The sequence below is a fragment of the Simochromis diagramma genome, unplaced genomic scaffold (assembly GCF_900408965.1).
Source record: "Simochromis diagramma unplaced genomic scaffold, fSimDia1.1 OVJJ01000602.1, whole genome shotgun sequence".
NCBI classification, from domain to species: domain Eukaryota; kingdom Metazoa; phylum Chordata; class Actinopteri; order Cichliformes; family Cichlidae; genus Simochromis; species Simochromis diagramma.
Window position 1 is genome coordinate 8,893,583 of NW_024387040.1, and position 18,248 is coordinate 8,911,830.

The following is an 18,248-nucleotide window of genomic DNA, read 5'->3' on the forward strand; positions in this document are numbered from 1 at the left end:
CAGGTGTTTCCTGAGGAGTGATAATGATTAGAAGGAAAAAAGTTGCTTTGACTGACAGAGATCACTCACACATAAACTGACCTAATTGTTTGGGACTCGTGTTTTTTAAGGTAAATAAGGAAAAAGAGAGGTTCCTTTTCCTCTACTACAACAAAGTGTCTCTTGCATTACGGTTAAATGATGGCCTTTGACCAAAGCGTTCTGCTCAACACTCACTGCTAAAAGATTAATTGTGGTCATAAAAAAATCATTGAGGCTCAGTGCTCAGAAATGAAAAATAAATAGGATTAGTTGATTCAGGACTTCCCATAAGCTTATACAACAAAGCCCTCCCTCCTGACCATAAGTTAACACCGAGGTACTTCACTACACTGTCACATCCCTGCCCTGCCCTTCCAGCCTGAGTGAAGAGTTGTGACAGCGCCACGAAACATCTGCCTGAGATATGCAGATGGTGAAGGATGGCATAGCGGGACGGGGATGAGAGCTAAGCTGTCAGTCGCCTGCTCTTTTATTATGCTTATAGAACAACCACTTAGTCCAATGACGATGAATAATTGAGCGGAACAAGTTCCCTGCCACCGTGGCATGCAAAGCGGGATCAGTGGGACTCAGGAGACACAAGCGTCAGGCAGGGCAATAAAATATGCTAAGTGGCAGAAGAGCATTACAGGGAATTTGTAAAGCCAGCGCGGAGAGAGAGATAAATTATCTCTCCCCTAATGCGAAGCAACGTAAGCAAATGAGCCGTGGCAGGGATGAATTACAGATTGTCGGCCCACCTTTCTCTCGCTGATCCCTCCCTATTATGTCAAAGAGACGGGGGTAGGGGGAAGGGGGAGGCGGACCGTGCGCTAAAACACATTAGCGGTGGTGGAAACAGGAGTTAGGGACCAGAGAAGCCTGTGCCTCTGCTTTGCTCTGGGCTGAGGTGCAGAAGCTCGGACTGAAATATAAACATAAAAAGAAAGCGTCCAAGACAGTGCAATCTTAGCAAAAGTAGCTCTTTGCCCGGTTGCCAAATAACAGAATTTAGAATGATGGGCGTCTCATCCGTGTTGAGCTGCTCTCTGGTGTAATGAGGCTTGGTGGAGGAGGGCGGCCAGCGGGGGGGCCAGGGCGACTGCTGCTCAGGAGCTGCCCAGAACCAGTCCCCAGATGACATTAACCTTCATCATGGTGAAGAGGCGCTAAGTCCCCCCTAAAGCGCCACTCTTGGCCACACTCTGGCAGCTCTGAGAGCTAAAATGTTGCAGTGACACTCTGCTGCCCCCTTTGATCTGCCCTTCCTGATTACAGCCACAGAGGAGAGGAGAGCAGGGGATGGAAGGAGGGAGGAGGAGGGGTGAAGTACCCCTGGGACCCTGAGAGTTGAATTAGAGACACGGGGTCCTGTCTCACTCTCTGCTGCTCCTCTTCTCTCCTCTTATTGTTTCTTTTCTTACTTGTTCTCTCCACTTCTTCCTGCCTGGCCTGGTGTGTGTGTGAGTGGGTGAAATGGGGGTCTCTGTCTCTCAGCAGCCTCACTGCTTCTCACCAGAGACAGACAAAGACACTTAAGCACAAACACACACACACACACACACACACAATCATCCCAGTCTTGGCCTGGTGATGGATAATACACTCAGTGGTGTGCACCATCACACACACAGGTATTCAGCGCTGACCTTTGCAGTGCGCTCCCAGCAGTCTGCTTTGGCTTCACTTGCTCTAGGCTGTAAAACCACCTCAGTGACAGATGATCAGTGGACACTTCTGCATGTTTTTTCCTCCCCGAATCACAAACAGACCATCTCAAAAGCAGAGCGCTCTCATTAACCACAGAACATGAGATATGACCAGTTTAAACTTCATTTCCAACCAGAAACACATAAAAAAAAGCCTAAAGACTCACAGCAGTAGATATCATTACAACTGATACCTCCAGTAGCATTTAGCCTCTCCGCTCTTTCTACTTTTTAAAACCACCCAGCTGATTTTGTCTCCTCTCTTACCCCCTTTGTAGATAATTGGAACAATCCCACTGATGCCCAACTCTGCAGGGCCCTCCAGCCAATCAGGGGGTGGCAACCCAGCACTGCAGGTACAGCCAATTACACCTCAGCTTCTGACCAACGCTCAAGGCCAGATCATCGCCACAGTGATCGGCAATCAGATCCTGCCTGTCATCAACACCCAGGGAATCACGCTGTCACCAATCAAGCCTGGACAGCAGGTAACATATATGCTCATGTACAAACACACTCTCACACACGCGTATAAAAAGGAGGAAGGCTTGCAGAGCAGCTTATTACATTCTTAAACTCGTACTCCTCAAGTGATCACGAGCTGTGTTTTAAAAACTGTCGAATGAGCAACACCTAGTGGAGTCAAACTAGAGTTAGCCTGTTTATTCATGAAAGCAAAAGCCAAGGCAGCTCTGTTTTATGATAAACACCTCATATTTTTCCCGCTTCAACACTCATAATGCTCATTTGCGTCACTCCACTTGGAAAATTGTAGCTCCTGGTACAATTTTCACAATGCATGCATGTGTGTGTGTGTGTGTGTGTGTGCTTGTCAACCAACCTTTCAGCTTCAGTCTCAGCGAGACTGCTAAACCCCTGCAGAGCCCAACATAAGAAAAAAAAACACACCACTTTTCATCACCCCACTTAAAACTGAAACACTCCTCACTCTGTTTTCCACCTGCTTTCCGTTTCACTCACCCTCCTCCTCCTCCTGCCTCAGTCACACTCTCCATCCTTACGATTTGTCCTTTCTGACCTGAACATGAAAATTTTTGTTTTATTTAAAGAGAGACACACAAAAAACCCCAGCTCTGTTTTTTCCTTTTTTTTTGAGTTCACACTGTAAGTAGGAACACTCGAGCAAACACCTCCTCCCATTTTCGGCGAACGCGTGCAGCACCAGATGCATTCACGCCGACAGTGAAAAGTTATTGACTTGATAATGATGATGTCAGGGCTGAATTATAGGGTAAAAGTTCACATTGAAGGCCTCTACAGTCCAGGATGGATGAACTCTTAGCGGGCGGACACCTAATTGTGGGTCCCTCCCCCCCCCCCGAGAATGGCAGATCATACTCTTGAATGAATTAATGCATTTGTAATAATGTTTATGCTTTTGTCTCCACTTCAAAGCCCCGCATGTACACATTGTTCCGCGGGCATAATTTACGGTTGTCAGAGCCTGCAGTCTCGAATATTTCCAGTGAAGCTAGATAATTCTCTGAGCCTGTCAACAGTCCTGACAGTGTGTGCATTGCTGTTGACACCCCCCACCATCCAAACAAACACATGCCACAGAGAAAATAATTAATAGCACAGAAGGAGAAGAAGAAGCCTGCCCAGTTTATGGCGGAGACAGCTTTTAAGAGTGGAGACACACCATCTTGATCTTGTAAAAGCAATTCAAATGTGCATAAAACATGAAAATACACTGTTTCTTTTTTCTTTTTTCCATCAGAGCACGTAGCCTGCAGATCATGAATTATGTTTGATATGGGGACTGCTGTGTCCACATGTTTTTATTTCGGATTCAGGCTGCCGTTATTAGTATCAAGATACAGAGCAGAAGAAGATTCTTAATTGTTTTTCTGCAGATAGGCGATTATAAAGCTCACAGAGACAGTGGAGTGCCTGAGCTGAACAAGCTTCCTTTTAGACCCTCACTGCCAAATACAGTGGTAAACTACTGCTCTAGTCTATTGAGCAGACTATTGGCACTATAGTCTGCTCTGTCAGTGCAAATACTGCAGGCAGTAATCATCAGGTACAAGGTAAATCTAATTATATTCACCCTCTAAGTGGCTAATTTAATAGCTGCTGATTAATTGATTAGATTTGATATTGTGGCCCAATCACCATAATGACATGATTACTGTAAATTCTGATTATTGTGACGATGTGCACAGAGAGTAAAACATGCTGTCAGTATATCGTGTCAGCTCTCTCTCTCTCTGTGTTTGTGTCCAGCTGCCTCAGGCTCAGCAGGGTCAGACAGGCCCCGCATCATCTCAGCCCAACCTGCTCCACATGCCCCACAGACAGAGTCCTCTCCACCAGGCCTCTTCTTCCTCCTCCACCTCCTCCTCTTCCTCGGCTCTCAGCGTGGGGCAGCTGGTCAGCAGTAAGTGTCCAACACAGCTCAGCTCACAGCATTTTATAATGTGATTTATAACGAGAGGAATTACACAACTAGCGGAACGTAGCCATGGAAATATTTTTCTGTCATTCAATACAGCCGAGGTGGAAGGCTGTCGATCGCTGAAAGAGCAATGTGTTGTCATTATCCCCGGTGTTTCAGTCCACATAACACTGCGGATTTCTCCAATTGTCAGAGATGTTTTTATTTCAAGTTGAGGCATGCTCTTATTTTCTTAAAGAATAAAAGTAACAACATTCTGTGTGTTAGTTCACATCTCAGCACTTTGTGACAAAGGTCTCTACAAAGGTCTATATCAAATGCTTTGTGTGGTTGCATTACATTATTGCATCGTTCTATACCTACAATCTTTATTTATTATATGTTTATTTAACTTTTTTGCTCAATATAAGTCCATTTATAAGGAAATAAAAGTAGAAATAATATATTCAGATGTCGACAGAATTTAGTGAAACTGAGAGAAGATAAGCACGTCACAATGATAAAATGAAATAAAGAAAAAAAGAAAAAAATGCTTTCCCCCAAATACTACCTTAATGAAGTCAGCATCTAAGCGAAGGCAAGAACTAAAAAACAACCTTAAAATGCATAAATATGATTAAAAACAGGGAATAGTGCCATTATTGAACTATATATAAAAAAGTTAACCATAAGAGTTTGACTATGCTCTGAACTTGCAGTTTAAGAAATACCAACCATAATGTACTGTAATACACAAAATCTCTGTCTGCAAACTAAGCAACCTGATGTGGTAAACAGGTACATCTGAAGGTTCTCATCTATACTATACATCAATACTATGGCAGTACATCGCCTAGCAACACAGCCTATGAACTACCTAACAACAGGCTAACATGACTCATTTTTAGCATTTATGCACATATAATACCTATAAACATTGTAGAGTTTTCATTTTATGACAGTAAAATCAAAAACAACTACCTAACAATAGGCTAAAAACACAGGGCAAACAAAACCATAAAGTGGGCATGTACCAGTCGCAATAACACACAACTACTGAAAACTGATCTAAAGCAGCATTTTTAAACAATCAAAACCAAACCAAAACAAGGAAATCCAACACAGAAACCAAAATTGAGAACCAAATTTAAAGCTGCGGATTAAAACATTTGGTGTTCTAGTTGGAATTTAAAGCAGCTGGATTTATATATGAATAACCAATAATAAAAAGATTTAACGATCAGGAGTCAACATAAGCTGACACAAACTCAAACTTGTAAACTGTTGCAATCTAATATGAACAGAATAAATATATATAATAGAAAACTATTTAACAAATAGTCCCTTTCAAATAAATAGAATCACTGAAAGAGATGTTAATTTAAATTTTTTGCCCAATACTGCAACATCAATGACAGAAATCTCAGAAACAAATATATTACAACCAGAGAAAATAAAAACAAAATCTGCATTGCTGCATTAACTACATGTTTCTCCTTTTTTTCTAATTCTAATAAACAAACCTTTAGCATCGCTACTTCACATCTTCATTACTCTCAGTGTAGACAGCTTTTGACTGATCCCTGCCTGCTAGGATTGTTTTATTTTTTCCTTTACTGTCATTTCTTTGGTTTATTAGACAATCCAAACTGGCGTCTGTTATGTAAAATGAGCATAAGTTTCATTCTGCCAGCGCGTGGGCTTTGGCAGGGCCTTATAAATCACTGGTGCACAGCCTGTCAGCGTGCAGCTATTGCCTTTAAAAACTCTGTTTTATTCAGATAAATTTCATTTGTCAGAGTCGATTCTCTTAAGCTCCATGTAAACTCATTTCAAAGGCAGCTACAATGCCACTGAATCTAATTTAAAAAAAAGTCGCCATTGATCAACTTGTTGTGGACTTTGTGTTTAGTTTATGTTTACTTGCAGCTCAGAAAATATCTTATGAGGACAAAAATCATAGCGGGCCACTTGTATGGTAAATGAAATTAATGTTTTATGCTGAGTGCGAGCCATATCACTTCCTCTCAATATCACTTACAGCATTCATAGGCAAAGCAAAATCCCGTGACAGAATCAGAGCGACAGAAGCATTCGCTGGCCAAAAACAAAGTGCCAGAAACAGATTGAAAACCTCAGGATTTCTGTTAATAGAAGGACTAACGCCAGCAATATTTTTTATTGAGTTTGTTTTAATTTTTTTTTATTTGGAGTGGAGAAGGACAGCTAAGCTACTGAAGCAGAAAAAAGTGCTCTCCTTAATATAATCTGGAAGAGTGTTAGGATTCATTTAAGCTAATGCAGGTGTGGATGCATATATTGCGATCAGACAGCTATTTGGAGGAGTAATGATCATTGATCACCTTCCTAATTTGAAGTAGACATTATTGGGTTTTGTGAACAAGAAACAGTTAATCAGAGTACTATTAAGCAGATACTGTAGATTCATCATCGTAAGCAACAACAACAATAACATTGTTTTTACATCATATCCATACAGCTGCTTCCAGAACAAAGATGCTTAAATAGCTTAAACCTTTTTGCGATTGCAGAGGCCCGTGGGATCAAATCAAGTGTTTGGATAAATAGGATGTCTGATCATCAGGTCTGCCTGGTGTTCGCACTTTTCTGAGTCATGTTTTCCAAATTTCTACACTACAAACTTCATCATCAGTTATTAGCACTTCAAGTAAAAATAAAAGCATAAAAGAAGTATTTTTCTGCTAACCTGAAAGACAAACATTGGCACATAATAGCACGAGTCTAGCCTGTAATTTATGAAGGCAGCATTTTCTTCCTAATTTTCCTTTCAAGCAGATACATTGATTGCTTCACTTGTTTTTGTCCTGTCGTAATTATTAAGAGTAAAAAGTGTATTACTGTTGTAAAGAAAAGTCAGCCTCCTTTTCTTTGTTTCAGTGCTTTTAAAACTGAGCCTTTTGTCCACTAATCTGTCTGTTTTTGTGAGGCCTCTCATTATTGCGAGGTAAATGAGAAGGTCTTTAATCTTAAATCGTGTTTGGGTAAAGAAAAATATAGATCCGGCTGCCGCTAGTCTTTCAAACCGCTACGCAAATAGGCTCCAGTGGGAATGATGGGAGGATGCTCATCACTGTGAAGATGATAGGAAGCTGCGAGTCCTCTGTGTGTTCACACGTATGGAGCACGGCGCATACGCTACACGTCACTTATGAGGCACAGCGAGATGGCAGGCCCATAGATTTTTGCTTAAATACGCTTGGAGGATTCCTTTAATAATTCATTGATAATGACCAGGATGAATAATTCAGAGGCACAAACTTTGCTTTAGTAAGCAGGATGCCAGGGCACCTGACATTGATGTACAACGTGAAATCACTTTTTATTAGCGGAGAAATTCTTCAGTGAAGTTTTCAAATGTGGAGCTTCACAAACAGCCTCTCTTTGTGTAAAAGCAGGGTATCGTTTGTGAGCGAGGCTCGCCGCTGCTTTGTGGGCTTGAACTGTGTTGACTTGGGGGGTCAGATGGGTGAAATAATTTCTTTATACATTCTTTAATGTTTTTCTGAGAAAGCCAGCTTCAAAATATATGTGTATTCATACAGAGAGCTATAGTAGCACAGCACCTATCTGTCTTTCCTTTGAATTAACAAGCCATGTGTCGTCTGTTTTTTGTCCATATGCTTTTATATGTGAGATTAAAGATTTACACTTGCCAAAGCCGAAGCCACAACACGCCTGTATTCAAACCTCAGATGAGTTTATTCTTCAAAACATTTCTCAGATATGTGTAGAGAGAAATAATAAGTTCTGACCCAGAGCAGGACTATTTTTTTTTAAAGTTGTTTAGAGGCATCATGATCGCATATGGTTGGATGTTTGCCTCATTCACTCTGAAAAATAAGGTGAGCAGAGGGCTAATAAAATGAGATGTGTGTGTTGTATTGTAGACCCGCAAACCGCCCCCAGCGAGGTGGACGGGGTCAACCTGGAGGAGATTCGTGAATTTGCCAAAGCATTCAAGATCCGCCGGCTGTCCCTGGGCCTGACACAGACTCAGGTGGGCCAGGCGCTCAGCGCAGCCGAGGGGCCGGCTTACAGCCAGTCTGCCATCTGCAGGTAAGGACAAACGCAGGGGGAAAAAATAAAAACAACTCGACTACTATTGTCTACCTGTATTTCTAATCAGTGAAAGCAGCGCAGCTTCAATGAGCTGTCGGGTGCTCTCATCCGTGTTTTAACAGGCATCGTTAACATATTAAAATACATAATTGGCTGACAAACGAAGCTCTCGTGTCTCTACTTAAACTCCTTCCCCTGACATGACAGCTGGCCGTCACTTATGCAAAATACATACACAAGTATTACACGGAGCACTTAAAGCATTTAATAATTACTAAGGCCCGGTGCTGTTCGCTCTGGCTGAACATGAGGGAGCTTGACGGCGATGATGTATTAATAAGACTGCCGTGTCTTACTGCTTCCACGAGGACAGTTTAGTCATAAATGGGACATTATACATTCATGAGACTATCAGACAATCAGTGTTTCATTCCTCCTGTTGTTCCACTTGACTAACGTTTTGCATGCAGATACCAAATGAGCCACGTTTCCATTTCGAGACAGAATAATTGGGCCACATGGTGTCCAAATATTGCTTTTAAAAGAGAACTAAACGGTGTAAAATAGAAAACAAAAGTATTTTAAGTGTCCAGATTAGATATGGAAGTTAACGCTAACTGGGTTTTGTTTTCCTCAAATCTAATCTTCTCTTGTTTTGCATCCATCTCTTTCAATAAAAGTCCCTAATCTTGTTTCTGTATTAAATTTAATGTCCCTTCAAAGTGCATGTGCATTTGCTGATGACCTGTACTGTTTATGTGACACGGCACTGCCACGCACCTTTAAAAATTTCATCACATCAACATCAAACAGCCGATAAAATGTGAAACACTACAGGAGCGGGGGGTTCTTATGAGGCCCGCACTAATGTTTAAAGTCGTCAAATCACACATGAAATATTTACAGCCAGACATAATTCAAATATTTATAACACACATTAAAAGCCATTAGCTTCAAAAATAAACACTCTGTGGGCTGTTATTCATGCCGTTAAGACAATTTTTTTGTTGTTTGTATGACACTGGACATGATGTCCTGATGTTTTAAGTAGTGGGGCTAACTTCACATGCTTTAGTTTAGTTAACATCAACATAGACATGAAGTTTGAGGAGGAAACGGGACGTCACAGTAGCTCTGGGGCTGCGGCTCCCGACGTAGACAGTGAACAGACACTGACAGATGCTTCCATCTTGTCTGCTTTCATTGCTCACAATGTTTCCAGGCACTTTATTAGTTTATCTAAACAGGCACAGGCTTTACATGAGGGTAACATCAAGCCAGGGATGTGCCTGAGTGGCCCCTTTTGGGAAAATACGCTAAATGAAAACTTAAAGTAAATAAAATCGCTATCTTTTGTTTTTATTACAGGGTTTAAGATGGATATTTTGAATTGTTTCAAACTGCTGAGCTCAGGTTTAAAATATTTGATGGTTTAAACATATTTTTTATCCAGATGTGAACAAACAGTTAATAAAAATAACAAGCTTAGGAAAGAAGAACACCAGTCATATATATAGTTTTATATGGCTCATATGAGAGCTATAAACTAAATTCAGATTTCCGTAATGGTTCAACAAACGTAGCCAAACATTTTAACATCAACATAATGCAGCCTTAACAACGACACAATCTAAATCAATCTAAACAAGCCGAGCAACATGAGCAGTGTTAGTCTTTGAATAATTATGATGGTAACTGTCAAGATACATCATTTTGCAACAATTTTGCATTTAGAGTTTAAAAGGAAACAAGAACACAAAGTCTGGACTTGTAATAAACCTGACGTAAAAATGAAGTAGAGTGAGGCAAACCTGATTGTATGTATGTCCCACTCAGATAGCTCTCTGTGGGTATTGAATGTAAACCCTGCAGCAAACTGTAACTCAGTCCAAACATGCAGCATGTCTAAGCAGAGCTCCTTAGGTACTTTTAAGAAGAGCCAGAGAGGCTCGCTCCCTCGTGCTGATGCACTAGAGGAGGGGAGTGCATACCCCAGCTGAGCAGCTCTCAACTCATTTTAGTATCCGCGGTTCCTGTTGATCCATGAAATGTCCTGTCTCTGGTGACTCTTCATATTTACTAATGTATTCCCCTCAGTATGGAGCCCTCCTCTTTTTCCTGTGTTTAGGAGGAGGACGGGGTTATAAATAATACCGCCTGTCGACAAAGAGGAATGCACCAACGAGGTGTAGAAACAGAGAAAGTTCATGCATGCATGGGCATCTGGGCCTCTGTTTCCCTCGCTATTAAAAACCGTCTCTTTTTGCATTGTTTGCTCCACAGAGAGCAGTGCTTCAGTGTAGCTTTCTTTCTAGAGTTATTTCACTGAAAAACATTTGAAACCAACACTTTCTGTCCCCATTTATCCATTAATGTTTGGAAGTGATGCTTTTAAGAGTTGATGTTGTTAGTACCAAATCATCTGTAGACCTTATTTATTGGGTATGTAGTTAAATTTAAGGTTAACTAAAACCATAACCACAGCATCTCTGGTTTGAGACTAAATTTTGGTATGTTTCATCTTGCTACCTAAATCTTTGCTGCTTTCTGTAATCTGCTATCAAATAAAAGCAAAAATCCTGAGATAATCCATTGAATGCTCAAATCACCAGTGCAAAGATTAATGGAAAGAGGTAGAAAAGTCATAAAGATTTTTATTTTCCTGGACCAGAGAAATAAAAATATTGTAATTAAACATCCTGATTTTCTCCTTAAATAAAAACTGCTGATACTGGACTACTTTAAATGGACATGCATTTGGAAACATGGTGAAAGTGTCGTGTCCGTGACTTTCTTTCTTGTCAAAATGAGAAATAACCACAAAACCGCACTACAACTTTTTTGGTACAGTTAACCTTTGTAGGTTTTTAGACTAAAAAACATTTGAAAATAACACTTGTGTCCCTGTCATGTTCCCATAATGTTTGGGAATAAGGCCTTTAAGAGTAACTGTTATTAGAACCGAATCATGTGTCGTTATGTCTCATCTCGCTATCTAAATTTCTGCCACTTTCCATAACCTGCTATTAAAAAAATTATGACATACTTTGAAGAAATAAATGGAAATTACCATGCTAATATCACTAGTGGTCAAGGAACTGCTCATAGCGGTGTACTGTAATTGGACACTTGTTGGAAACTTATTAAAACTGCAGCGTCTGCCGTTTCTTCTCATGTTTTTTTGTCAACGTGACAAATAGCCACAAAACATTGTCACTTCAGCTTTGTTGATCAAGTTTTTATGTCCAAATAATATCTTCGGCAAATATTAGCTGCCCGGTTTCTTCTTTATTAGAAATATGTACATTTTCGTACGATCAACTTTGTAATGATTACAGAACACAAACTGTCGTAAGGCTCGCAAAGTCCACAGTCATGGATATTTCTTTCAAAAACTTGTTAAAGTACTAGTGTCTTTAACAAAAAGGCAAATGTGGTGTTAGTTTATTAACAGATTTTCCAAACTCTGTCATGTCTTTCTTATCAAATACTTACCTCGAACTGCACTGTTGTTATTCAGTTCCATACAAGGAAAAAAGCAGTGAACACACTGATATTTGGGCTGTTGCCATTCAAACTCCTGAACAAAATGACATGATGTTGAATCCTAAAAAGTTGTTCTTCCATTCTTAGTAAACATCATCTAATTCAGACTTCATATCATGTCCAAACTGCACCCGACAGTCGCTGAGCTGCCAGCTAGCATTGCTTTTTAAAACTCTGCCTTCCTCTCGTCTTACTTCCTGTGACTTGAGAAATGCAGAGAAATGGCTGAATTATGAGTAAAGTTGCAGGACTTGTAAATGTATTCTTATTAAATATAAAATGAGAGGTTGTTAGAAGATGAAAGAAAGGTTAAAAATGTATTAAATGTACATTTTGATGAATAATTCAAGCTCTTTTTGTAAATAAATGATGGTGCCATATTTAACTGCATGCATAAGTGGATTTTTGGGGGGAAGGTGGGGTGGGGGTTTATTTCACCTGAGCAGAAGATTTTTGTGATTTTGGTTCATGAGAAATATTTAAAAGAGCAAATATTTCGATTGCTAGCCATTGGCAATATCTCCTTGTTCCACTATTGCCAGTTTGGGACAGAGAACCAGAGCCTCGTCCAGAAAATTAACACATCACTGGCAAAGCATCGCCTCGAGCTGCTGCAGCTCAGGTGTGTCCAGGTGCAGGATGCAGAGTTTGTTCACCTGGATGTTAGTCTCAGTCCCTGTGGCATTCTGGTTGAGGAGACTTAAAGGCAGGCAGCTTATCCCTTGTTCTGGCAGGGCACCTAAGTAAGATTGTTTTTTCTCAATTCTCCCCAGACACACCATCCTGAGAAGCCACTTTTTCCTACCACAGGAAGCCCAAGAGAACACTATAGGTAACAGTCTTACAGGCAAACTGAACCCTGGCCTTTTATATCCTGCCAGGTTTGAGAAGTTGGACATCACCCCTAAAAGCGCCCAGAAGATTAAGCCCGTTCTGGAGCGCTGGATGGCCGAGGCTGAAGCCCGCCACCGATCCGGCATGCAGAACCTGACTGAGTTTATCGGCAGCGAACCTTCGAAAAAACGCAAGCGGAGGACCTCTTTCACCCCACAGGCGCTCGAGATCCTCAACAGCCACTTTGAGAAGAACACGCACCCCTCCGGACAGGAAATGACGGAAATAGCGGAGAAACTGAACTATGACAGGGAGGTGGTGCGTGTCTGGTTCTGCAACAAGAGGCAAGCCTTGAAAAACACAATAAAGCGTTTGAAACAGCCCGACCTCGGCCCTGCCGCACCAATGGACCCTCTCACTGATTCTCTAGAGGAGCTCCCGAAATGAACGAGCTCTCTGACCAAACAGTGGAGTGGAAAAGTGGCAGCCATTAAAAACAACAAAAGGTGGATGAACTCCTCTCGAAATGAGAACTGACAAAATGTTGCCCAAGTCACCCGGATGGACAGTCATGAGTTTGCAAACGAAAAACTATGTGTTGTCAGTGTGATTACCACAATTATGTAAATTACCTTGGCGAAACCAAAAACATGAAAAAAGAGATTAATATCTGAGAATTATGTAAAAAACATACGGTGTGCTGTTTCAAAGAGTTTTTAGATTCTGGCCTTACAGACCAGACTGTCGCCCAAATTTTGGTTCCCACCAGGAGGGATTTAGTAGAGAGATCATACCAAATCGAAACACTATTTACCAAAGTCTGTTGCATCTGAATAATTTTGTAATGTAAATGTGCTCTAAATTTTTACATTTGTACTGGCAGAATCTAAGCTATATCTGTGAGGTTGAGTATACATTTTATCTTTGTCTCGCTTACTTTTTTCTTCATTGTTTGTATGTAAATACTTAAAAAAGGGAAAAAAGAAAAATGCTGTCTTCAAATTGAAATCACGCTGATTAAAAAAAAAAAAATCTCTTTTTGGACATAAAAAAAATTTAACCGTTGCTGTTAAACAATTGCATAATAATGTTGTTTGCCTCCGACTTGTGTTTCATCTGCAAATATTTTCAGTCACAGTGTAACTTTGTACAACTTTTACAGGTATTTATTAATAAGTTAATGAGATGGATTCGAAGGATGGACTAAAGAAACTAAGAAACTATGGACTGTCACATGATAACTATGACGATGATGATGAGGAGGAGGGGTTTCGGTGTCTGTCAAGTCTACTGCAGCTTTGTTTCGAGCTACTGTGTCATTCTATTGCCAAAGCCTGATAGCCAAAGAACACACACAACTTCAGCTCAAGGACTGGGGGAAAATTTTACCTTTTTATTTATCTGTTCCCACGACTTTCTCTCCCCTTTTTCTAAAGTGTTTTATTCTGTGGGTCAAGTTGAACGAAACAACAACAAAAAAAAGAGTCAAAACTGTCATGTCAAACAGCTCCAAAAAGTGTCTGCCGTGATGAAAATGTATTTTCTTTTTGAGCCGATTTGCTACTGCATGCTTCAAATCGCACCACATGATAAGATAGTGTATATGAATTTCACCAGGAAGGCCAAAATTAACATTAAAAATCGGAATTTTCATAATTATTTTACATGAAATGAGCCAAACGTGTGGTTGAAGCATTTTTTGTTGCCACTGACCAAACATCAGTGTGTTCTTTTGCAAAGATAAATTGCTCTTTTTCCACTGTATTTTGCATTCCTTTCAACTAAGTCAATGTCATGCTCATAAAATCAAAAAATACACCATCCTTTATCTTACACCTTTTAATTTAAGAGGTTAACTTGAAGTGTTCAATTTCAGTCCACTGATTTTTTGAGTAATTCACACTCCATTCCTGCGCGCTCTTACTTTGTCAGAAACGTCAATAATCCAGGGGGGGAAAAAAGAAAAGAGAAAGAAAACCCTCTTAAACCGTCACTGCAAATATTTGGCTCCTGCAAAAACCCTCATATGAAAAAAAATAGGTGAATGCTGAGAATAAGTGTCACATGTCAGAGTGAGTGAACTTAATTTGAAGTGAGGTGAAATTTGATGCAATTTATTCAGAATCATGTGTCTGCTCGATATATGTCCTTTCATGTCACATTGGTTATCTCAGTTTTTCACTCCTTTTTGTGAACTGCCAGGTTCTTCTGCGCTGCCTGGAAAACACACACCCACTGTAAATGGTAGAAAAACACTTGAAAAAGCTTTACATGTCTGTGTTTTTAAAGAAATCACTGAGGTTGTCTTGAAAAGGCAGAAAAGGCAATCGCAGACTGTGGAGAATTTCACTAAATTTTCATCTGCACATCCACAGCAGCTCCTGCTGTACTTCTTTTCACAGATGTTTGTTTTGTTTTTCTTTTCGATGCATTCACACTTACAGATTTTGTGCATTTTTATTTTGCTTCTAGAAGAAGAAAAAACACTTAACTTCAGGCAAACCTTTGGCCAAGAAATAAACCTCTGCACAGATGTTAGAAAGCAGCAGTGGATCCGTTGTGACGCTTAACAATAAAAGCTGTAACCAAAACAAAAAAATAAAGGACGACACAGAAAGGAGTCATGCCTTTGCTCAACTTTTCAATGCTGGACCAAAGCTCTATAGTTATGCACATTGTACAGAGAAATAGATTCATGATGTTGACAATCTTTAAAATCTGAGAAGAAAAGGATTGAAGAGTAGAATTGTACATTAGTTCATCCAAGGTTTACCTCAGTACTGTTCTTGTGAGAATCATAAAAATGCCATACAAGCATCCGCAGGTCAGTAGAAAAGATGAAAAAGATGACAACTCTGCACTGTGTGTGTCCATGTTCACCTTCAATGGGAAGGAGACGCTTGTGGGTTTTCTTTTTATTACGTGACACATGATTGTTTTATTTTTGTGAAGTGGTCTCCTGAGCCACATGTGCGTCATCTCTTTTATATTGTTGTAGTATTATTTCTTTTTTTTTTTTGTGCCATACGTTCACCTCTCAGTTTCCACAGCTCTGTAGACCTACATAGAGGGAAAAGGAGATTACAGTAATGTTGCTCTTAGCTCAATTAGGATTATTTGTTTACCACCCTTAAATACGTTTGTGAAATTTTACTAACACAGACAAACTGGCTTGAAATTTTGTTCATAGTCAAAGAACTAGAAACCAAAGCTGAAGAGCCTGCAGAGGTTGATTTATTTTATTTTCGTTTTTATATATAGACTGAAAACTGTAATCTATAGAGCAATATCTGTTTGGTCAGTTAAGCAGCACTTTGTGTATTTCTAAAAAACAAAAATTTAAAAAAAAAGCTTCAAGTCTGTCACATTGATTTGTACCATAATTAGTAATAAACAATTGTTTGACATGACTCTTGTGTTTGTGTGTTATGATAGAATCTGTCATTTAAGGCCAGAACATAGTAACGTGTGGGAACCTGTGATTGTTTTAGCTAATATAGTTATGCTTTTTCTATGAAACGACGTCCAAAATAGCCACTAGAAATATGATTGGCAGGAACTGACATTGCTAATGTGCTCAATTAATTCATAAAAATTTATTTCGCGCCACACTCTAACTTCTCTATATCACATTTTGACGAAGGTCGTTAGTAAGAGAAAACTCATCTGTTGAGATGATGATGCTGTTTGCACACAAAGCAGAGATGCTAACAGATCTCAGAACAGTGAAAGCAGCTAGTGGCAGCTTGGCTAGCATGCTGGTCTCTCATCAGTTTCCAATCAAATACAAGAGGTTTATCCACAATGCATATGTGCAAACAAGCCTCTCAGCTTGAATAGCTCAAGCCTTTTTTAACAGGACTCAGACACTAACCTAAGATTTCTGTTGTTGGATGTCAAGCAGAGTCAATCCTGCTTCCAGAGACCTCAGGCAACAGCAGCCACAAGATGACAGGAAAAACACCCAATAAGCACTATAACAGAACAATGTTTGAGAACAAAGGAGAGAGAACATGTTCACAGTGGTAAAATTGTCTACTTTTAGATTTCACTAGGCAAGTGCCTTGCTTGCCTCAATGGAAATTGCACTGATATTTTTAAAATGTGCCTTTCTGACTAGAGAAATGTTTTCAATTTCACAAAACAGCTATCTGACGCACAGTTATGTGCAAACCCTGCCTGTAATAAATCTGTAGTAGGACAGGAGGCTGAGCATGAGCCTGAAAATTATGCTCAGGGGTTTTTTAATGGGAATTTTCTTTTGTATACATACTGTAATTTCCTGTCACCACCTGTTTTGTTCTTGGTCTCCCCCTGTGCCATACCATTAAAAAACACCCTGGAAGTCCCCCTTATGGCAGATAAATTTTCTTATGATGTAGAAAAAAACCGTTCAGCTAACTTGACAGTAACTAGCTTAGTAATGCTGATTATGCCATCTCTAAATATTGCATTATATTTAAATTGGCTGGGGATTAAAATAGAAATAGGACAGCAACTTTTTTTCATTATAAATTGAAATGTGCAATATTGAAGTTTAATGCATTATTTAGTTCAGTCTAGGCAAGTAAGTGTTTTATTACACATTAATACAAAACATACCACTTTCTTTAAAAGCACTTTAAAAACCAACAACGAGACTGTTCAAAGAGCTATGCAGTGAAACCAAACATTAAGGACAAACACAGGCCAAGATAAAAGATATGGGGATGCAAAGAAGTTAAATAAAAGAGTACATAAAAACTGAATTAAATTCACAGTCAGCACTGGGTCAAAAGTCAGGAAGTAATTTATAACTTTATTTAATACACTATGATATCTACATGGCAGAAACTCAATTCATTTAGGCTTGTAAAAACGGTAAATAAGATCTGCTGAAGTTCACACTGTGTATCAGAAATGTTCAGGGGATGAAAGGTGATTTAAGCGAGTTGGTTGTTGGTGCTGGCCGCTCTGACTATTCCCACACAATCATCTCAGGGTTTAAAGAGGATGGTATAAGAGAAAATATCCAGTGAGCGTAGGTTCTCTGGGCAAAAACGTTTCACTGACATCACAGGTCAATTTCAATTTCACAACCTTAAAACAGCTGCTAAATTATCTGCAGTGGGGGGTGGGGGGGGCTGGAGCCTATCATATCGCTACCATAGGGCGAGAGGCAGGGTACACCCTGAACAGGTCACCAGTCTGTCGCAGGGCTAACACAGAGAGGCAGACAACCATTTGCACTCACATTCACACCTACGGGCAATTTAGAATCACCAGCTAACCTAACCCCACTTACTGCATGTCTTTTGGACTGTACCAGGAGAAAACCCACGCAAACACATGCAAAGTCCACATAAAACAGCTCAGGCCTGATGGTGGAATTAAATTCAGGAGCTTCTTGCTGTAAGGCAACAGTATTAACCACCGTGGCACTGTGCTGCTCTGCTGCTAAATTAAAAATTCTAGCTAACCTCCAGCTAACGGCAACTAGCATAGGCGAGTAGCAGTTATAAGCCACATTAGCTTATGTCTCTAGTGCAATTTATGCAGTTTAGATTGATTTTGATAGATTGCCTATTTATTTCCCTGTTGGTTAACCTGTTTGTTATTGTACATCTTTTAATTGAAATTAGGTCATTATGGAGGAA

The 18,248-nt window shown here is 39.9% G+C and overlaps 1 protein-coding gene across 1 annotated transcript in view; it reads left to right on the forward strand.

Moving 5' to 3' along the window:
• pou6f2 (POU class 6 homeobox 2) overlaps positions 1-14,557 on the forward strand; it is a 76,812-nt gene extending 62,255 nt beyond the window's left edge. Inside the window, 4 exon segments of the mRNA XM_040043697.1 lie at positions 2,009-2,218; positions 3,981-4,134; positions 8,061-8,229; positions 12,552-14,557. Of these exon segments, the coding sequence (XP_039899631.1) occupies positions 2,009-2,218; positions 3,981-4,134; positions 8,061-8,229; positions 12,552-13,059 (1,041 nt within the window). The 3' untranslated portion in view covers positions 13,060-14,557.
• The last annotated feature ends 3,691 nt before the right edge of the window (positions 14,558-18,248 follow it).